General features: G+C 46.5%; 1 protein-coding gene across 1 annotated transcript in view; it reads right to left on the bottom strand.

Annotated features, from left to right (window-relative positions):
• Nucleotides 1-23175, bottom strand: part of LOC140724066 (uncharacterized) — a 51490-nt gene extending 28315 nt beyond the window's left edge. The window contains exons 1-3 of the mRNA XM_073038552.1: nucleotides 23098-23175; nucleotides 22006-22097; nucleotides 8912-9165 (exon numbers count right to left, since the gene is read on the bottom strand). Coding sequence (XP_072894653.1) covers nucleotides 8912-8948 — 37 coding nt within the window. The 5' untranslated portion in view covers nucleotides 8949-9165; nucleotides 22006-22097; nucleotides 23098-23175. The remainder of the gene's footprint in view (nucleotides 1-8911; nucleotides 9166-22005; nucleotides 22098-23097) is intronic.

Below are 23175 nucleotides of genomic sequence, written 5' to 3'. Positions count from 1 at the left end.
GAGAGACTAGTGTTGAAATTGCAGGGGCCCTGGCAGAAATATTTAAAATGTCGATATCCACGGGTCAGGTCCCGGGGGATTGGAGGATAGCTCATGTAGTACCGTTCTTTAAAAAAGTCTTAAAATGTAAGTAGGGATATTGTAAGTTTGACATCGGCAGTAGGTAAATTATTGGAAGGAATACTAAGAGATAGGATCTGCAAGTATTTCAATAGACAGGCACTTATTAGAAAAAGTCAGCATGGCTTTGTGCGTGGCAGGTCATGTTTAACTAATCCATTAGAGTTTTTCGTGGACGTTACCAGGAAAGTGGATGAAGGGAAGGCAGTGGATGTTGTCTACTTGGACTTCAGTAAAGCCTTTGACAATGTCCCGCGTGGGAGATAAGTTAGGAAGATTCAGTCGCTAGATATACATGATGAGGTAGCAAATTGGATTAGACATTGGCTCAATGGAAGAAGCCAGAGAGTGGTAGTGGAGAATTGCTACTCTGAGTGGAGGCCTGTGAACCCACAGGGATCATTGCTGGGTCCATTGATATTTGTCATCTATATCAATGATCTGGATGATAATATGGCAAATTGGATCAGCAAATTTGCTGATGATACAAAGATTGGAGGTGTAGTGGACAGTGAGGAAGGTTTTCAAAGCTTGCAGAGGGATTTGGACCAGTTTAAGGAATGGGCTGAAAAATGGCAGATGAAGTTTAATGCGGACAAGTGTGATGTATTACACTTCGGAAGGTCAAACCAAGGTAGTACATACAAGGTAAATGGTAGGACACTGAGGAGTGCAGTAGAACAGAGGGATCTGGGAGTACAGATACACAACTCACTAAAAGTGGCTTCACAAGTAGATAGGGTTGTAAATAAAGCTTTTGGTACATTGGCCTTTATAAATCAAAGTATTGAGTATAAGAGTTGGAATGTAATGGTGAGGTTGTATAAGACATTGGTGAGATCGAGTTTGGAGTATTGTGTGAAGTTTTGGTCACCTAATTAAAGGTAGGATATTAATACGGTTGAACGAGTGCAGAGAAGCTTTAAAAGGATGTTGCCGGGACTTGAGAAACTGAGTTACACTGTAAGGTTGAATAGGTTATGACATTGTTCCCTGGAGCGTAGGAGAATGCGGGGTGATTTGATAGAGGTTTATAAAATTATGATGGGTATTGATAGAGTGAATGCAAGCAGGCGTTTTCATTGAGGCCAGGGGAGAAAAAAAAACCCACAGAGGTCATGGGTTAAGGGCGAAGGGGGAAAAGTTTAAAGGGAACATTGGGGGAGGGCTTCTTCACGCAGAGAGTGGTGAGAATGTGGAATATTATACCTCCTCAAATGTGCATAAATCCTGCCTCTTAGGATCTTCTCCATCAACTTACCAACGACTGAGGACGGACTCACTGGTCTATAATTTCCTGGTCTATATCTACCCCCTTTCTGGAATAAAGGAACAACATCCGCAAACACCAATCCTCCGGAAACTCTCCCGTCCACAGTGATGATGCAATGTTCATCGCCAGAGGCTCAGTAATCTCCTCCCTCGCCTCTCATGTTAGCCTGGTTACATCGCATCCGGTCCCAGTGCCTTTTCCACATGCTCAATCTTTTCAGTCTGCTGCAAGTTATCACCACTATCACCAAGATGCTTTTCCATAGTGAATACTGAAGCAAAGTATTCATTAAAATCTAACACCTGACCAGGTTAATTTTCCAATATCAAATCAAGAACAGTTTCCCGTCATGCAGGCGTATCTACATATTGTGTCAATAAACCTTCCTGGACACACCTAACAGACTCCAACCCATCTAAACCTCTTGCTCCAGGGAGATGCCAATCGATATTTGGAAAATTAATATCTCCGATCGCGACAGCACTGTTATTATAAATTTCCAGGATCTGTTTCCCGATCTGCTCCTCTATATTCCTGCTACTGTTGGGCGGCCAATAAAAAGAAAACACCGAGTAAAGTTATTTACCCTTTCCTTTTCCCAATCTTCACCCTAAGAGTCTCCGTAGATAATTCCTCCATGGCGTCAACCATTCCTGCAGCTGTGTCACTATCTCTGATCAACAGTGCCACGCCCCCAGCACTTTTGCCCACCCCCGTCCTTTCTGAATCATCTAGAGGTTGGCACTTGAAGTATCCATTCCTCTCTCCGAGCCATCCAAGTCTCTGTAATGGCCACCACATCATATTACTTCGGCAGTTTGAACGGTGCACGACTGCGCAAGCGCGTGAAACTTGGCCCGTGATGCAGCGGGAGATTTTAAAAAGCAAGCAGATTAACGGAGCTGGTACGTAGTGGAGAGAGACAGGGTTGAAGGCTTTGGTTCCAGAGGCTTCGGCGAACTGATGCTGAGGACAAGCTTGCTCCCAGTGAGGTAAGGCCGGGTAATCTCCTTCAATTAATCTAATTAGTTCAGGAGAAGGTAATGGAGTCAGCAGTTAGGGCAGTAGAGTACTCCGTTAACAATATGTGAGAAGACCGGGAGAGCACAAACGTTCCTGATGGCCACACCTGCAAAAGGTGCATCCAGATGCAGCTGCTCACAAACTGTGTTAGGGAGCTGGATAAACGTCAGAACATTCGGGAGGCAAAAGGGGAAATAAACTGGAGTTTCTGGAAGATATTCACCCCTAAATGTCAGGAGGCAGGTATCCGGGTGACTGTGAGCGGAGGGAAGAGGAATAGACAGAATGAGCAGAGCAACCCTGCGGATGTTCCCACCAACAATAAGTATACCGTTTTGGATACTGTTGGTGGGGACGACCTACCAGGGACAATTTGCAGAGTTCAGATCTCTGGCAGTGAGACTGGATCCTCAGCTCAGAAGGGAAGGAGTGAAAAGAGGAGAGCAGTAGTGATAGGGGATTCGATGTTTGGGAGGAGAGATAGGAGGTTCTGTGGGAGAAATCGAGAATCCCGGATGCTCTGTTGCCTCCCTGTTGCCATAGTCAGCGATATCTCGGATCGAGTTCTCACTATTCTCAAGAGGGAGGGTGAGCAGCCGGATGTTGTGGTCCATGTAGGGGCAAATGTGGTGGATAGGAAGAAGGAGGAGGTCCAGCAAAGAGTGTTTATGGAGTGAGGTGCAATTTTGGAGGAAGAGACCTCCAGGGTTGCAATCTCAGGATCGCTACCCGTGCCACCTACTAGTGAGGCCAGAGATAGGGAAATAATGCAGCTAAATACGTGGCTTAGGGGCTTGTGCAGGAAGGATAGCTTCATGTTTCTGGACAATTGGGCCTTGTTCCAGAGAAGGTGGGACTTGTAGCATCGGGACTGTTTGCACCTGAACTGGTGGGGGACTAACATGCTTGCGGGAAGGTTTGCTGGTGCTGCACCGGCAGGTTTAAACTAGATTTGCGGGGGGACGGGAACCAGAGTGTTAGAGCAGATGGTGAATTGGAGAAGGATAAAGGTCATGCGAGAGCTGCAAGTACAGTGCATGGAGTAAAGACAGATCTAGAATTTGAGGAAACAGAAGCAGAATAAGGGTGTAAAGGTAGTTAGATAGAACGGCTAAAGTGCGTGTACGACAATGCAAGAAACATCAGGAACAAAGGGAATGACATATTGCCCTTACAACTTCTCAGTTCTATCCATACTGACTCTACATCTCCTGATTCTATGTCACACCTCGCAAGGGTCTGAATTACATTCCTCACCAGCAGAGCCATCCCACCCTCTCTGCCCACCTGTCTGTCCTTCCGATAGGACGTATACGCTTGATTATTCATTTCCCAGTGAAAAGTGGCAGATACGTTCACCTCGGAGAAGTGTGAGGTGGTATGGGGTGTTAGCTTTCATAACTCGAGAGAGAGAGAGTTTTAGAGTGGCGATGTAAAGATGCAGCACTATAAAATCCTGGTTAGGCCACACTTGGAGAATTGTGTCCAGTCTGGTCGCCTCACAATAGAAAGGATATGGAAGCACTGGAAAGGGAACGGAGGAGATTTACCAGGATGCTGCCTGGTTTAGAGAGTGTGCATTATGATCAGAGATCAAGGGAACTAGGGCTTTACTCTTTGGAGAGAAGGAGGATGAGAGGAGACATGATAGAGGTATACCAGATATTAGGAGGAATAGATAGAGTGGATAGCCAGCGCCTCTTCCCCAGGGCACCACTGCTCAGTACAAGAGGACATGCCTTTAAGGTAAGGGGTTGGAAGTTCAAGGGGGATATTAGAGGAAGGTGTTTTTACTCAGAGAGTGGTTGGTGCGTGGAATGCACTGCCTAAGTCAGTGGTGGAGGCAGATACACTAGTGAAATTTAAGAGACTACTAGTCATGGAAATGGAAGAATTTAAGGTGGGGGATTATATGGGGGGCATGGTTTAAGGGTCGGCACGGCATTGTGGGCCGAAGGGACTGTAATGTGCTGTACTATTCTATTTTCTATGTTGTAACATTGTCATACATTTCTTATTCGTCACTTACGCCCATAAAGCCTCATTTAGACGATTTGTCTTTCCTGTCCTGACTGTCCACTGCGGTGACATTTTCTCAGCCTAGTAATGTCACCCCTCCTCCTTTAATTCCTTCCTCTTTCTCACGGCTAAATATAGGGAAACCCAAAATATCGTGCTCTCCTGCTTGCTTCTCCAACAACCAATTCTTTTTAATGGCCATAATGTCATTGTTCACTGTATTGATTCATTCGCTGAGCTCAACCGCATTTTTTAAAGCGTCCTGCAGTGAAATATACGGAGCTCAGGGCACCAGTCGCATTAGGTCTAAACTCTTGACATCGGACTCTTTCTGCGGTCTTAACATCATCTGTCTCCATAGCGACTCCGCTGTTTGCTCTGGAGCTCTGCATCCCATCCCCCTGCAACTCGAGTTCGCCAACTATCCCAAAAACTCTCACGCACAGTACCGACAAACCTTCCCGCTCGGATATCAGTTCCCCTCCAGTTCCGGTGTAAACCGCATTACATCTCTTCTGAATAGATCCCACCTTCCTCGGAAAAAAATACAATGATTCCAAATTTTGGAGCGCTCCCATCTACACCACGTCATAATCTGTATGGTCTTCCTATGTCTGGACACACTGGGACGGGTAGTGGTCCTGTCCTTTAATTTAATAGCTAAATCCCTGAGCTCACTTTGCAAAACCACCTTCCCGTACATACCGATTTCATTTGTACATATATGCTGCTCACTCACTCACTTAAGCATCATAGAGAAGGAATGGTGTGCTGCAAAATGAGGAAGGAAGTGGAGGAGAGTGGGGCCACAGAAAGGGTGTTCAGACTGCAGCCGTTGGAGCACAGCATGAGAGTTACCATTTTCTTGCTCCCTATCTTTGCTTGGAGTCACCTTAAAAGCCGAAATCCACTGAACCATGGCCAGGAGTCACAGACAGGGCGAGAATCCCTCCATACAATCCCATCGCATACTCCTGGAAACATACACTGAGTAACGCTCCCTCCGCAAAGATCCATCACACACAGCCGGGGTCAGACACAGAGTGCAACTCCTTCCATATTGTCTCAACACACACTCCGGGGTCACACACAAAGTGAAGCTCCGTCCACTCCGTCCCATCACACTCTTACAGGGTCAGATATCTAGCGAAGCTCCCTAAATATTATCCCATTACACTCCGGGAGTCAGACATGTGAAGTACCTCCCGCAACATCGCAGCACACTCCACTAGAATGAGAAAAAGTACGAAACTCTCTCCCTCCTCCGGTCTCCCCACTCACCAATACCCAGACTTTCGGCTTTCCAGTAGTCTCGAATTGTGTGTGTCTCTCGGAGATGGTGTGTCTGTGTGTCTGTGAGCGGATTGTGTGCTGCCGTTAGAGGAAGGAAGGGGAGGAGAGAGGAGGCCAGGGAAAGGGTAGTGAGAATGCACACACTGATGCAAGTGGTGTGGAATCACGTGACCGGCCTGATCATGCAGAGTTGTGGAGAGATTCAGATCCTGGATATCGATATCCCGTGGAACGGGCGGGAGGTGAAACACCACCCATCATCTCTCCCTCAAACTACGCTCAATTACCTGTGTCACAGAGTGGGAGAAGAGTGGAGGGACAACGTAGATGGGGAGCGTTTAGCACATGGAGAGTATCACCGAGATGGGGAAGGGACGTATGGGTACGTACGGGATGATGGAGACGGCGAAGTGTGCAGAAGGGGGTTTGGGTCACGGAGACGGGGTTGCTTGGAACTGAGGGATGGGTGACGGAGACGGGAGTGGTGTATTGCAGACAGTGTGTGACGGTGACGGGAATGAGTGTAGGGGAAAACGTTTGACGGGGTTCAGAGGGATTTTGCAGAGTGAGGGAGTTATGCACACGGAGTGAAGTGTTTTCGATTATTTTAGAATTACATTGCCAGGATAACTTTCTCTAATATGTCCTCACTATCACACCCTCGGCATCCCTAATGACCCGGAGTTCATCCAGTTCCATTTCCAACTCCTCAACGCGGAGTGTTAGAAGCTGCAGCTGGATACACTTCAGACCATAAGATTCAGGGGCAGAGGTCGGCCATACGTCCCATCGATTCTGCTCCGCTATTTTATCATGAGCTGATCCATTCACCAATTTAGTCCCACTTCCCCCGCCTTCTCACCATAACCTTTGATGCCCTGGCTACTCAGATACCTACCAATCTCTGCCTAAATACACCCAATGACGTGGCCTCCACTGCCGCCTGTGACATCAAATTCCAGAGATTCAACACCCTCTGGCTAAAAGAATTTCTTCGCATCTCTGTTCTGAATGGGCGCCCTTCAATCCTTCATTCATGCCCTCTCGTAACAGACTCCCCCACCATGGAAAACAACTTTGCCACATCCACTCTGTCCATGCCTTTCAACATTTGAAATGTTTCTATGAGGTCCCCCCTCATTCTTCTAAACTCCAAGGAGTACAGTCCAAGAGCAGTCAAACGTTCCTCATATGTTACCCTCTCATTCCCGGACTCATTCTAGTGAAATTTCTCTGAACCCTCTCCAACGTCAGCACGTCCTTAATGAAATAAGGTGCCTAAAACTGCACACAGCACTCCAAGTGAGTTGTTACCAGTGCCTTATAGAGCTTCAACGTTACACCCATGCTCCTATAATCTATTCTTCTAGAAGTAGACAATAGGTGCAGGAGTAGGCCATTGGTCCCCTCGAGCCAGCACCGCCATTCAATGTGATCAGGGCTGAATATCCACAATCAATACCCTGTTCCTGCCTTCTCCCAATATCCCTGGACTGCGCTATCTTTAAGAGCTCTATCTAACTCTTTCTTAAACGCATACAGAGAATTGACCTCCACTGCCTTCTGAGGCAAAGCATTCCATAGAGCCACAACTCACTGTGTTTTTTTTTTCCTGAACTCCGTTCTAAATGGGCTAATCCTTAAACTGTGGCCTTTGGTTCTGCACGCCCCCATCATCGGGAACATGTTTCCGGCCTCTGGCGTGTCCAATCCCTTAATAATCATATATTTTTCAATCAGATCCCCTCCCATCCTTCTAAATTCCAATGTATACAAGTCCAGTACTCCAATCTTTCAACACCTGAAAGTCCCGCAATCCCGGGAATCAACCTCGTGAACATATGCTGCACTCCCTCAATAGAAAGAATGTCCTTCCTCAAATTTGGAGACCAAAACTGAACACAATACACTAGGTGTGGTCTCACGAGGGCCCTGTGCAACTGCAGAAGGACCTCTTTGCTCCTATACTCAACTCCCCTTGTTATGAAGGTCATCATGCCATTAGCTTTCTTCACTGCCTGCTGTACCAGCAAGCTTACTTTCAATGTCTGATAAACAAGGACATCTAGATCTCATTGTACTTCCTTTTTTCCTAACTTGACACCATGCAGATAGTAATTTGCCTTCCTGTTCTTGTCACCAAAGTGGATAACCTCACATTTATCCACATTAAACTGCATCTGTTATGCATCTGCCCACTCACGCAACCTGTCCTAATCACCCTGCATTCTCCCAACACCCTCCTCATATTTCACACTGCCACCCAGCTTTGTGTCATCTGCAAATTTACTAATGTTACTCTAAATCCCTTCATCTGAATCATTAATGTTAATTGTAAATAGCTGCGGTCCCAGCACTGAGCCTTGCGGTAGCCCACTAGTCACTGTCTGCCGTTCTGAAAATGACCCGTTAAACCCTAGTCTTTGTTTCCTGTCAGAAAAACAATTTTCTACCCATGTCTGTACTCTACTCCCAATTCCATGTGCTCTAATTTTGCCCACTAATCTCCTGAGTGGGACCTTATCAAAGGCTTACTGAAAGTCCATGTACAGTACATCCACTGACTCCCCTTGTCCATTTTCATTGATAGATCTTCATAAACTCCCAGAAGATTAGTCTTGCTGAGTCAGACAATAGATGTGATGCCCACTACACCGACCCAACACACATAACCCAGATCACAGAATGAGTAATCCTGTCTCTCTCTCTAACTCTCCTTGCCCGTCTCTCTCCTCTACGTCTCTCTCTGTCTCTGTCTCTCCCCCTCTCTCTGTCTGTGTCTCTCTGTCTCTCCCTTCAGAATGGGGTTCAAGCAGGTTGTGGAGGGAGCTTCGCTGTCTGGCCACAGGAGGGTGTTATGGGACGGTAAGGAGGAAGTTTCATTCTGTGCTTGACCCCAGGTGTGTGTCACTCTGGGCCTGACGGTGGGGCTGTGTGGTGGGACGATGTGAACGGTGATCCGCACGGTTTCCGCCCCCGATCTTGTTTGTTCGTACGGTCTAGTGGTTCTTGTCCTCTCTCTCTCTCTCTCTCTCTCTCCTCTCTCTCTCTCTCCTCTCTCTCTCTCTCTCTCTCTCTCTCTCTCTCTCTCTCTCTCTCTCTCTCTCTCTCTCTCTCTCTCTCTCTCTCTCATCTCTCTCTCTCTCTCTCGTAGGAGCGGGGGAATGGGGGCTTTTACCTCACCTTTCCTGCAGGTCAACGTTGGCAGAATAATTTGCATTCGGGGATAGAGCTGTTGTGAATGACGATGCACATGTTCCTGAGACAGGTGGCCTGGCAGAGGTCCCGAAGGGATTTCGCGATTGTCCTGGATTCAAGGGGCGAATATAACTCAAGGAATTTTAGTCGATATTGGCTCCAGGTCCTGTTCATCTCCTGATATTGTTCCACAAAAGTCAGCTGGTCTCGTTCGGAAGAGATCAGGGAGAGGCGAAACTCTGTCAAGAAGAAAAGAGAAAATTGCAAAAGTTTCGGAAGGCTAGGTAATATCTAAAAGATTGTAAGGCTAGCAGGAAGGATCTTAAGAGGGTAATTAGGAGGGCCAGAAGGGGCCATCTGAAGCCTTGGCGGGCAGGATTAAGGAATAATTCACCGGGACTGGATGAGATGTGCTCCAGGCTACAATGACAGGCGAGAGAGGAGATTGCTGAGCCTCTGGCGATGATCTCTGCATCATCAATGGAGACGGGATAGGTTCGGGAGGATTGGAGAGTTGCGAATATTGTTCCTTTATTCAAGAAAGGGAGCAGAGATAGCCCAGGAATTTATAAACCAGTGAGTCTTAACTCAGTGGTTAGTAAGTTGATGGAGAAGATCCTGAGAGGCAAGATTTATGAACATTTGGAGAGGTATGATATGATTAGGAATAGTCAGCATGGCTTTGCCTAGGACAGGCTGTGCCGTACGAGCCTGATTGAATTTTTTGAGGATGTGACTAAACACATTGATGAAGGAAGAGCAGTAGATGCAGTGTATATGGATTTCAGCAAGGCATTTGATAAAGTTCTCCAGGTAATGATTATTGAGAAAGTAAAGGAGGTATGGGATCCAAGGGGACATTGTTTCGTGCATCCAAAACCGGCTCACAGAAGGTTATGAGTTGTTTCAGACGTGTCATGTTTTGCATGGAAGTCGGTCACCAGTGGAATGCCTCAAGGATCTGTTCTGGGACCCTAACTTTTAGTGATTTTTTTTAATGACCTGGATGAGGAAGTGGAGGGTTGGGTTAGTACGTTTGCTGCTGACACAAAGGTTAAGGGTGTTATGTACAGTGTGGAGGACTGTCAGAGTTTACAGCGGGACCTTGATAGGATGCAAAACTGGACTGAGAAGTTGCAGATGGATATCAACCCAGGGAAGTGTAAAGTGGTTCATTTTGGCAGGTCAGATATGATGGCAGATTATGGTATTAATGGTAAGACTCTTGGCAGTGTGGAGGATCAGGGGGATCTTGGGGTCCGAGTCCATGGGACGCTCAAAGCAGCTGCTCAGGTTGACTCTGTGGTTAAGAAGGCGCATGGTGTATTGGGTTTCATCAATCGTGGAACTAAATTTAGAAGCCCAGAGGAAATGTTGCAGCTAAATAGGTCACTAGTCAAACCATTGGAGTACTGTGCTCAGTTGTTTTCTCCTCACTGAAGAAAGGATGAGGAAGCCATAAAAAGATTGAAGAGGATATTTACAATGATGTTTCCTGGAATCGGGAGCATGTCCTATGTGAATAGGTTGAGTCAACTCGGCCTTTTCTCGTAGGAGCGACGGAGGATGAGAGGTGACCTGATAGAGATGTATAAGATGATGAGATGCATTGATCGTGTGGACACTCAGAGACTTTTTCCTACGGCTGAAATGTCTATCAGGAGTGGGCACAGTTTTAAGGAGCTTGGCCAGTAGGTACAGAAGTGATGTCAGCGGTATGCTCTTTACTGAGAGAGTGATGAGTTAGTGGAATGGGCTGCCGGCAACGGTGGTGGATGCGAATAAGATAGAGTCTTTTAAAAGACTTTTGGATAGCTGCATGGAGCAGAGTAAAATAGAGGGCTATATGTAAGCCAAGTAATTTCTAAAGTAGGGACATGTTCGGCACAAATTTGTGGGCCGAAGGATCTTATTGTGCTGTAGTTTTTCTGTTTTCATGAAAACTACGCAACTCAGAACATGGGTCCCACCAACATACCATCCGAGACTCTCGCTCTCTCCACAGATCCTCATTTTGTTACCCTTGATAACGAATCCCCTGTCACGACAGCTCGCCTCTGCTCTCCCTCACATTCCCTTCTGGGTCACAGAACATTAAACAGAGACACCAAACTGCTGTCAGCAACTACCAACACACACACACACACACACACACACACACACACACACACACACACACACACACACACACACACACACACACACACACACACACACACACACACACACCAGTAGCCCAAGTGTGTGGTTGTGTATGTGTGTGGGAGGCGGTGTGCGGGGCCTGAGGCCGGAATGGGAATATACGGGTGGTGATATAGTGGGTCCTACAGGGAGTTGTGTGCACGCAGACATGGGGTCACTGATGTAAAATTGCTCCGGCACCATCACAGCACACTCTAATGGAGTCAGTAAAACTGCGCAACGCTCTCCCTCCTCCGTGCTACCCACTCACCAATACCCGGCCTTTATGCTTTCGAGTGTCGAATTGAGTGTGTCTCTCCAAGATGGTATGTGTGCGTGTGACCGTATAATGTGCTGCGAGAAGACTAAGGAAGGGGAGGAGAGAAGTGGGCAGGGAAAGGGTGTTAAGATTGCAGACACTGAAGCAAGTGATGTGGAACCACACGACCGGCCTGTGCATACAGAGCTGTTGAGAAGCTCAGATCCTGGTGATAGATATCCAGTGGAAGGGGCGAGGTGTAATACTAGGCGTCATCACTCCCTCATACTCCCCACAATTGCCTGTCACACAGAGAGGGAGGAGGGAGCGGGGTCGACGGAGATGGGGAGCGTTTAGCAAATGGAGTGTATCTCGGATACGGAGATGGGCGTAGGGAACGTACAGTATGTGAGAGGGGGTAGAGAGTTTGTGTCAAATAGAGGCAGTAGAGCAAAAGAGGAAGTGTCAGTGCAGAAAGAGAGAGAGGGAGAGTAGAGACATTGAGATTTGGGTGAGGACAGAGAGTGTGTGTGTGGGCGTAGAGTGCACAAAGGGAGAGAGAGAGAGAGAGAGAGAGAGAGAGAGAGAGAGAGAGAGAGAGAGAGAGAGAGAGAGAGAGATACAGAACAATAACCCATGGAATGTCCAAACAAACACGTCCGGGGTCAGACAGAGAGAGTGAAGTTCCCTCCACACCTAATACTTTCGGGTATAGAGAGATTCTTGTTGAGGGTGTAAGCATTCTTGAGACAGTTGCTCTGGCCGAGGACCAGAAGTTAATTAGCGGTTATCCTGGATTCAACGTGTGAATGAAACTCATGGACATTTAGACGATATCGGCACCGGTTCCTGTTCCTCTTGTTCCCAAAGGTCTACTAGTCTCGGTCGGAAGTGATCGGAGAGAGACAAATATCTGTCAGAAAGAAAAGAAAAGCTTCCAAAAGGGGTTCACAGAGTTTGGTAATGTCAGAGATCTCGAAGATTATAAGGCTAACAGAAAGGAGCTGAAGAAGGAAATTAGGAGAGCCGGAAGGGGCCGTGTGAAGGTGTTGGCGGGCAGGATGAAGGAAGACCCCAAGACATTCTACAAGTATGTGAAGAGCAAGAGGGGAAGATGTGAAAGAATTGGACCCATCAAGAGTGACAGTGGGAAAGTGTGTATGGAACCAAAGCAAATAGCAGATGTACTTAATGAATACTTTGCTTCAGTATTCACTATGGAATAGGATCTTGGTGATACAGGTGATAACTTGCAGCAGACTGAAAAGATTGATCATGTGGAAAAGTCACTGGGACCGGATGAGATGTAACCCAGGCTACCATAAGAGGCGAGGGAGGAGATTACTGGGCCTCTGGCGATGATCTTTGAATAATCAGGAGAGTTCCTGGAGGATTGGAGGGTTGCGGATGTTGTTCCTTTATCCAAGAAAGGGAGTAGAGATAGCCCAGGAAATTATAGACCAGTGAGTCTTACATCACCGGTTGGTAAGTTGATGGAGAAAATACTGAGAGGCAGTTTTTATGAACTTTTTGAGCGGTATGATATGATTAGGAATAGTTAGAATGGCTTTGTCAAGGGCATGTTGTGCCGTACGAGACTGTTTGATTTTGCTGAGGATCTGACTGAACACGTTGATGAAGGAAGAGCAGTAGATGTAGTGTACATTGATTTCAGCAAAGCATTTATTAACGTACTACATGTATGGCTTACTGAGGAAGTAAAGTGGCATGCGATACAAGGTGACATTACCTTGTGGATCCAGAAATGGTTACCTACGGAAGAAAAAGAGTGGGTGTGGACGGGTCATTTTCTACAGGGTGGTCGGTGACCAGTGGGGTGCCTCAGGGATCTGTTCTGGGACCCTTACTGTTCGTCTTTTTTTTTAATGGGCTGGATTGAAGAAGTGGAGCGATGGGTTAGTAAGTGTATTGATGACACAAAGGCTGGAGGATTTGTGGGTAGTGTTTAGGGCTGTCACACGTTACAGCGGGACATTGATTGGGTGCAGAACTGGTTTGAGAAGAAGTAGAAAGAGTTCAACCCAGATTCTTGAAAAGTGGTCTATTTTGGTAGGTCGGTGATAAGGCAGAATACGGTATTAATAGTAATAATGTTGGCACTGTGGAGGATCAGTGAGATCTTGGGGTCCGAGTCCATAGAACGCTCAAAGCAGCTGCGCATGTTGACTCTATGGTTGTGAAGGCGTAAGGTGTATTTTCCTTCATCAATCGAGGAATTCAATTTAGAGCCGAGAGGTAATGTTACAGCTATATATGCCCCTGAACAGATCCCACTTGGAGTACTGTGTTCACTTCCCGTCTCCACACTGCGGAAAGGATTTGGAAGCCATAGAATGGGTGCAGAGAAGATTTACAGGGATGTTCCCTCGAGTGAGGACTATTATACAATACAATACGTAATATATTAAAATTTTATAATTTTATATATTTTAAATTATAATTTTATATAATTATAAATAATTATAATTATAATAATATATAATATATTAGTATAAGTATACACTTATTACTTAATACGTTGAGTTTTTCTCCTTGGAGCCAAAGAGGATGAGGTCACCTGACAGAGGTGGAAAATGTGATGAGAGGCATTAATCGTATGGATGGGCAAAGGCATTTTTTTCCGAAGGGCTGAAATGGTTGCCACAAGAGGACACCGCTTAAGTAGCTGGGGTGTAGGTACAGAGGGGATATCAGAGGTATATTTTTAATCAGAGAGAGGTGAGTACGTGGAAATGGTGACAGGCAGCAGTGGTGGAGGCGGATACAACAGGGTCTTTTAAGAGCCTTCGAGATAGGTACATGGAGCTTAGTAAAGGGCTATAGGTAAGCCAAGTAATTTTTAAAAGAGGGATATGTTCGGCACGAGCCTGTATTGTGCTGTAGATTTTCTATGTTTCTATGAAAACTGCGCAACACAGAACATGGGACCATCCATGACTCTCGTTCTCTCCACAGAGTCTCCGTTTGTTACCCATATTAACGAATCCCCTGTCACGACAGCTCGCCTCTGCTCTCCCTCACATTCCCTTCTGAGTCACAGTACATTAAACAGAGGCACCAAACTGCTGTCAGCAACTACACACACACACACACACACACACACACACACACACACACATCCAAACTGTGTGATTGTGTATGTGTGCGGGGTAGAAGACGGAATGATATGGTGATACAATGGGCACTACAGCGGGTGGTGTCCACGCAGACATGGAGGTCACAGAAGCAAAGTTGCTCCGGCACCATCGCAGCACACTCTAATGGAGCCAGAAAAAGTGCTCAGCCCTCCCCCTCCTCCGTTCTCCCCACTCTCCAATACCCTGCATTTCGGCGTTCCCATAGTCTCGAATTGGGTGTGACTCTCGGAGATGGTATGTGTGTGTGTGTGTGTGTGTGTGTGTCTGTGATTGATCATGTGCTGCAGGAAGAGCAAGGAAGAGTAGGAGAGAAGAGGGGAGATAAAGGGTGTTAAGTTTGCAGATACAGCAGCAAGTGGAGTAGAACCACACGACCGGCCTGTGCATACAGAGCTGTTGAGAAGCTCAGATCGTGTGGAAAGGGCGCGGTGTAATACCAGACGTCATCTCTCCCTTACACTCCCCACAATAGGCTATGACACAGGGAGGGAGGAGCGAGCAGGGGGCGAGGTAGATTGGGAGCGTTTAGCAGATGGCGTGTATCTCGGAGACACAAATAGGTGTAGGGAACGTACAGGATGTGAGAGAGATTAAAAAGTGTATGTCAAATAGAGGCAACAGAACAAAAGAGAAGAATGTCCTCATAGAAAGAGAGACCGTCCCATCTCACAATCCCGGGCTCAGACATTGAGTGAAACTCCCTCCATACCGTCCCATCACACAGTCCCGGGGTCAGACGCAGAGTGAATCTCCCTCCACACCGTCCAATTATCCTTTCACATTGTCAGACACAGTGATCTCCCTCCACACCGTCCCATCACACACTCCCGGGGTCAGACACAGAGTGAATCTCCCTCCACACCGTCCCATCACACACTCCCAGGGTCAGACACAGAGTGAATCTCCAACCACACCGTCCCATCAAACATTCCCGGGGGCAGACACAGAGTGAATCTCCCTCCACACCGTCCCATCACACACTCCCAGGGTCAGACACAGAGTGAATCTCCCTCCACACCGTCCCATCACACACTCCCGGGGTCAGACACAGAGTGAATCTCCCTCCACACCGTCCCATCACACACTCCCGGGGTCAGACACAGAGTGAATCTCCCTCCACACCGTCCCATCTCACACTCCCAGGGTCAGACACACAGTGAATCTCCGTCCACACCGTCCCATCACACACTCCCAGGGTCAGGCATAGAGTGAATCTCCCTCCACACCGTCCCATCACACATTCCCAGGGTGAGGCACAGAGTGAATCTCCGTCCACACCGTCCCATCACACACTCCCGGGGTCAGGCACAGAGTGAATCTCCCTCCACACCGTCCCATCACACACTCCCGGGGTCAGACACAGGGTGAATCTTCCTCCACACCGTCCCATCACACAATACCGTGGTCAGACACAGAGTGTTTTTTTCTCCACACCGTCTCATCACACAATCCTGGGGTTAGACATAGAATGAATCTCCCTCTGCGCCGTCCGATCACACACTCCCGGAGTCAGACACAAAATGAAGCACCCTCTGCACCGTCCCACAACCTCACTCCTGTTGTAATAAACTGAGAGTGACTACATCAAAGGTTTTCAATACTCGGGAATAATGAAATAAATGTAATTTCACAGAACTTTATAAAATGCGAAGACAGGTGAGATTTCGACCGATCTGGATGGAGGTAAACGGGGAATGACAGCGGGATCGAAGCTCTTGCAGAAACTCTGACAACTGCCTTGTCTCATGCTGCAGTGGGAGATCAAGTATCTCTCTCTCTCTAACTCCTCTCTAACTCCTATCTCTCTCTCTCTCTCTCTCTCTCCTCTCTCTCTCTCTCTCTCTCTCTCTCCCTCTCTCTCTCTCTCTCTCTCTCTCTCTCTCTCTCTCTCTCTCTCTCCTCTCTCTCTCCCTCTCTCTCTCTCTCTCTCTCTCTCTCTCTCTCTCTCTCTCTCTCTCTCTCTCTCTCTCTCTCTCTCTCTCTCTCTCTCTCTCTCTCTCACTCTCTCTCTCTCTCTCTCTCTCTCTTCTCCTCTCTCTCTCCTTAACATTAGGAGCGGGGAATGCGGGATTTTACTTCACCTTTCCTGCTGGTGCACTGCTGGCAGAAGAATTTGTTTTCGGGGAGAGAGAGTATTTTGTTGAGGGTGTAAGCATTCTCGAGACTGGTGTTCTGGCCGTGGACCAGAAGGACACACACACACACACACACAGAGTAAGGGGGGGGGGGAGGTTCAGAGGCCGGAATGGGACTATATTGCTGGTGATATAGTGCACACTAGAGGGAGTGGTTTCCACGCAAAGCCGTGGAGAGATTCAGACCCAGAGGTCAATATCCGGTGGAAAGGAGGAGATGTGACAACTGGCACCAATATTCCCCTTCCTCATCACGCATCCCTCTGATCACGAGAGGGAGTGGTGCTGCGGAGTGAGGGTGCAGATATACTGAGGGGGTACTGGACGTATGGGAAGACGGAAATGGAGAGGGGTATAGGGGAGGACGGGGTGACGCATGCGAAGAAGAGTATGGGGAGGGTATTCGGTTTGGAGACATGGAGGTTTTTAAGGGAGGGAAGAGTGATGGGGACGGGAGGGGTCCCTCTATTCACATTGTGTATTCCCCAGCCTTGGACACCAAAATCCATCTCTCCTTCAGCACTTCTCACTATTCACAGTATAGGACGCTCCCGGCTACAACAAACTATGCACCGCTTGGCCTCCAAGTTACCAAGAGCATATTTGCCAGAAAACATCTTCTCCAAATCCACACATTCCACATAATTTCTGATCCAAGGTAAACTTCGCCTTGTTCCAAATTAGAATCTAACTTGAGGAACGTCCTATCGTTTCCGATAATTATTTGAAGCTAATGACTTTCTGATCACTAGATACAATGTGTACCCTGGCATAAAACTCTGACACCTGCCTTGTCTCATGCCACATTAGCAGTTCAGGTATTTCTCAGGTATGTGTCGGGAATAGTGTGGCGGGCTGTCAGACGTTACAGCGGGACATTCATATGATGCCAAACTGGGCTGAGAAGTGACAAATGGTGTTCATCCGAGATAAGTGTAAGGTGCTCATTTTGGTAGGTCAAATATGATGACAGAATAAAGTCTTAATGGTCAGACTCTTGTCAGTATGGAGGATGAGAGAGATCTTGTGGACCGAGTCCATAGGAAGCTCAAAGCAACTGCTCAGGTTGACCCTGTGGTTAAGAAGGCATACGATGTATTGGCCTTCATCAATCCTGGGATTGAATTTAGAGCAGAGAGGTAATTTTGCAGCCTTATGGACCCTGGTCAGTCCCTATTTGGAGGACTGTACTCAGTTCTGGTCGCCTCACTATAGGAAGTATGTAGGACGTTTCCTGGACTGGGGAACTTGTTTTATGAAAACAGATTGTGGGAACTTGGCCTTTTCTCCTTGGAGCGACGGATGATCAGATGTCACCTGATAGGGTTGTATAAGATGATGAGAGGCATTGATAGTGTGGATAATAAGAGGCTTTTTCCCAGGGCTGAAATGGTTGCCACAAGAGGACACAGGGTTAAGGTGCTGGGGACTGGGTACACAGAAGATGTCAGGGGTACGTGTTATATGCAGAGAGTTGTGAGTGTGTGGAATGGGCTGCCGGCAACGGTAGTGGAGACGGATACAATAGGCTCTTTTACGAGACTTTTGTACAGGTACATGGAGCTTAGAAAAATAGAGGGCTATGTGTAAGCCTAGTAATTTCTTAGGTAGGGACATGTTGAGAGCAACATTCCTGGGCCGAAGGGCCTCCATTGTGCTGTAGTTTTCTATGTTTCTATATTTCCCCCCACAAAGCCCACAGGGGATGCAGAGTCAGTGTGAATAGAACTGAGAAATTCTAAGTGTAGAAACACCCTAATACAAGTTATCTACAGGCATGCAAACAGTAGTCTGGATGTAGGGTGTAAGTTGAATGAAGAGTTAAAATTGGCATGTCGCAAAGGTAATGATACAGTTGTCATGGGGAATTTCAACATGCAGGTAGACTGGGAGAATCAGAATGGTACTGGACTCCAAGAAAGGAAGGTTGTGGAGTGCCTCCGAGATGATTCTTAGAACGGCTTGTACTGGAGCCTACCAGGGAGAAGACAATTCTAGATTTAGTGTTGTGCAATGAACCAGATTTGATCAGGGACCTCGAGGTAAAGGAGCCATTAGGAGGTAGTGATCATAATATGATGTATTTTAAACTTTAAACTATAATTTGAGAAGGGAGAATCGGATGTGTCATTATTACAGATTAACAAAGTGAACTAAGCAGCTATGAGGGAGGAGCTTCCAAAGTTCAATGGAACAATACCCGAGCAGGGAAAACAGTGGAACAACAATGGCAGGTATTTCTGGGAATAATGCAGTAGGTGCAGGATCGGTTCATTCCATAGAGGAAGAAAGATCCTAAGGGGAGTAAGGGGCAGCCGTTGCTGACGAGGGAAGTAAAGGGCAGTATAAAAATAAAAGAGTAGAAGTATAACATAGCAATGATGAGCGGGAAGTCGGAGGACTGGGAAGCTTTTAAAGAGCAACAGAAAATAACAAAAAAAGACAATGCGCAGAGAAACAAAAAGAGGTATGAAGGCAAACTAGCGAAGAATATGAAGGAAGATAGTAAAAGCTTCTTTAGGTATGTGGAAAGAAAAAAAAAAACAGTTAAGACCAAAATTGGACCATTGCAGACAGAAACGGGTGTATTTATTGTGGGGAACAAGGAAATGGCAGACGAGCTGAACATACACTTTGGATCTGTCTTCACTAGGGAAGAAACAAACAATCTCCCAGATGTAATAGCGACCAAAGGAACTAGGGTAATGGATGAACTGAAGGAAATTGATATTAGGCAAGAAAAGGTGTTGGATAGACTGTTGGGTCCGAAGGCTGATAAGTCCCCGGGACCTGATGGTCTGCATCCCAGGGTACTTTAGGAGGTGGGTCCAGAAATTGTAGCACATTGGTAATCATTTTCCAATGTTCTATAGATTCAGTATCAGTTCATGCGGATTGGTGGCTAAAGTTGTCCACTTTTAAAGAAAGGAGGGAAAGAGAAAACAGGGAATTATAGACAGGTTAGCCTGACGTCAATGGTGGGAAAAATGCTGGAGTCAAGTATAAAAGAGGAAATTACGACAAATCTGGATAGCAGTAGAAGGATCAGTCCGAGTCAGCATGGATTTGCGAAGGGAAAATCATGCATGACTAAACTTTTGGAGTTTTTTGAGGATGTAACTGTCAAATTGGACAAAGGAGAGCCAGTGGATGTAACGTTCCTGGACTTTAGAAAGCCTTTGATAAAGTCCCACATAGGAGGTAATTTTGCAAAATTAAAGCTCATGGTATTGGGGGCAGAGTACTGACATGGATTGAAAATTGGCTGGCTGACAGGAAACAAAGAGTAGCGATTAATGGGTCCCTTTAATGGCTGATGCAGTTTAATGTGGATAAATGTGAGGTAATCCACTTAGGTGGCCAGAACAGGAGGGCAGATTACTACCTAAATGATGTCAAGTTAGGAAAAGTGGAAGTACAACGAGATCTAGGTTTCCTTGTACATCACTCAATGAAAGCAAGCATGCAGGTGCAGCAGGCTGTGAAGAAAGCTAATGACATGCTGGCCTTTATAACAAGGTAACTTGTGTATAGGAGTAAAGAGGTCCTTCTGCAGCTGTACAGAGCCCTGGTGAGACCCCATCTGGAGTATTGTGTGCAGTTTTGGTCTCCAAATTTGAGGAAGGACATTCTTGCTATTGAGGGAGTGCAGCGTAGGTACACAAGGTTAATTCCCGGAATGGCGGGACTGTCATATGTTAAAAGATTGGAGAGACTGGGCTTGTATACACTGGAATTTAGAATGATGAGAGGGGATCTGATTGAAACATATAAGATTTTTAAGGGATTGGACAGGCTGGAGGCAGGAAGCATGTTCCCGCTGATGGGTGAGTCCAGAACTAGAGGCCACAGTTTAAGAATAAGGGGTAGGCCATTTAGAACAGTGATGCGGAAAAACGTTTTCACCCAGAGAGTGGTGGATTTGTGGAATGCTCTGCCCCAGAATGCAGTGGAAGCGAAATTTATTGATGCTTTCAAGAGAGGTTAGATAGAGCTCTTACAGATAGCTGGGTCAAGGTATATGGGGAGAGGGCATTAACTGGGTACTGATTGTGTATGATCAGCTATGATCACAGTATATGGCGGTGCTGGCTAGAAGAGCCGTATGGCCTACTCGTGCACCTGCTGTCTATTGTCTATATGTCTATACTGTCTTCCATCTCATCAGTAGTCATCCCACCTTCCTTGGAATAAACACAATGAATTTTGAAGCCCTCCCACCTGCACCGTAGCTTGAGCCACGTGCTGAACTGTATGGTCTTCCTCTGTCTGGGCACACTGGGACGGGTGGTGGTCCTGCCTTTTAATTTAATAGTTAAATCTCTGAACTCACTTTACAGAAACACCTTCCCATGCATATCGATTTCATTGGTACATATATGGACCAAGACCTCGAGCTGCTCACTCACCCACTTAAGAATCATCGAATCTTTTTGCATTTGCAGTTGAGCCTCTTTCTATTGCACTTAAGTCAACTACATTATTTCAAGGTGTTAGGAGAGGGGTCATTGAACATTCCCATTGAAATCCTGTCAATTCACATCTGAGCCTGTCGGGTTATCCACCCTCAAAATGTTTTATCAATTTCGCTGCTACTATACGTTCACATCAGTTCAGTTTTGGGTCCCGTTCACAGAAACCATCTATTTCTTCCCTCCACACTCGATTCAGTTTTTAGACAGTGGGGTTTGAATGGCCTTATGCGCATTAAGGATTTGTGCACTGAAAATATATTTAATAGTTTTGAAAACCTGTGCAGTAAATATGGCCTTCCGCATAATCATTTTTTTTCAATACCTGCATATTCTCCACTTTGTCAAGGAAAAAATTCCTTCTTTTCCTGATCTACTACGTGCTATGTTGTGGAACAAACTCACTCTTAGCTTTAATAATAAAGAGCTGATCTCCGTACTATACTCTCAGCTGATGTATTTGGAAGTTCATGATCTAAACAAAACTACGACTAGCTGGGAGGATGACCTTGGTGTGGATCTGGCTGAGGAATATTGGGCAAAAGCACTGAATAGGGTTCATTCCTCATTATCATGTGGGAGACGAGGGCTCATACAATTTAAAGTTTTACATGGGACATTTAAGTAAAGCCAAACGTGCTGACATATATCCTGGGACGGACGCTGACTGTGACAGGTGTTCCTTCTCTTCGCCTGGTTTAGTGCATGCATTTTGGTCTTGCCCTCGGCTTGATAGCTACAGGACACTTGTTTTTAAAATTATCAGTGAGGTTTTGGGGGTGACACTGAGACCTTGCCCGCTTATAGCTGTACTTGCTGAGGCAGATGATGTTTTGGGTTTAAATGCAAACCAGTCGGATATCATTTCACTTACATCGCTTTTGACCCGTAGGAGAATCTTGCTGGTCTGGAAATCTGCCACTCCCCCATCTGCTGCTGCTTGGTTAGAGGACGTAATGTTTTATTCTGAAATTGGAAAAAAATAAATTCACTCTGAGGGCGTCTGTGAGAAAGTTCTATTCGAAATGGGGGCCTTTCTTGTCATATTTTGGGAGTCTTAAGGAACTACCTACTAGCTGAGGGCATTTGATTGTACTTGGGAAGTTGCTTCCCTTTTAACACGTATATGGTTACCTCACTGGGTGGTGGATGAATTGTAATATGAGTGTATTCTGGTCATCTGAGATGTTGTAGATGTGTGTGGGGCTTCGTCTTGAAGTAGTGTGGGGGTGTGGCTGTGAAATGTCCGTACTTGTATTTGTGAAGTGTTGTATTGTAAATACATTAGCTGTCATTGTATGTTTGGGGAGGGCGGGTGAGGGGAGGTTTGTTTCGGGGTAAGATACAAAAGCAAAATGGAGGAAAATGTAATTCATTATTATTCTGTATAGTGACCTTTTCAATAAAAAATATATTACAAATAAAAAAGAATCATAGAGAAGGGATGGTGTGCTGTGAAAAGAGGAAGGAAGGGGCGGAGAGTGGAGGCCACAGAAAGGGTGTTCAGTTTGCAGCCGTTGGAGCAGAACGTGTCAGGCACCATTTTCTTGCTCCCTATCTCTGAATGGAGTCTGTTTAAACGCCGAAATCCACTGACCCATGGCGGCCAGGAGTCACAGACAGAGTGAGAATCCCTCCATAAAATCCCATCACACACTGCTGGAAACAAACACTGAGTAACGCTCCCTCCGCAACGATCCATCACACACCCCCGGGATCATACACAGAGTGCAACTCACTCCATATTGTTTCAACACACACTCCGGGGTCACACACAGCGTGAAGCTCCGTCCACAACGCCCAAACACGCAGTCCCTCGTTCCGATAACCGGCGAAGGTCCCTAAATATTAACCCATCACACTCCCGGGGTTGGACATGTGAAGTACCTCCCGCTCCGTCGCAGCACACCCTACCGGAGTCAGCAAAAGTGCGCAGCCTACTCCCTCCTCCGGTCTCCCCACTCACCAATACCCAGCGTTTCGGCTTTCCAGCAGTCTTGAATCGTGTGTGTCTCTCGGTGTGCGGATCTGTGAGCGGATTGTG

The sequence above is a fragment of the Hemitrygon akajei genome, unplaced genomic scaffold (assembly GCF_048418815.1).
Source record: "Hemitrygon akajei unplaced genomic scaffold, sHemAka1.3 Scf000158, whole genome shotgun sequence".
NCBI lineage: Eukaryota > Metazoa > Chordata > Chondrichthyes > Myliobatiformes > Dasyatidae > Hemitrygon > Hemitrygon akajei.
This window is presented reverse-complemented; position numbering and strand designations above follow the sequence as displayed.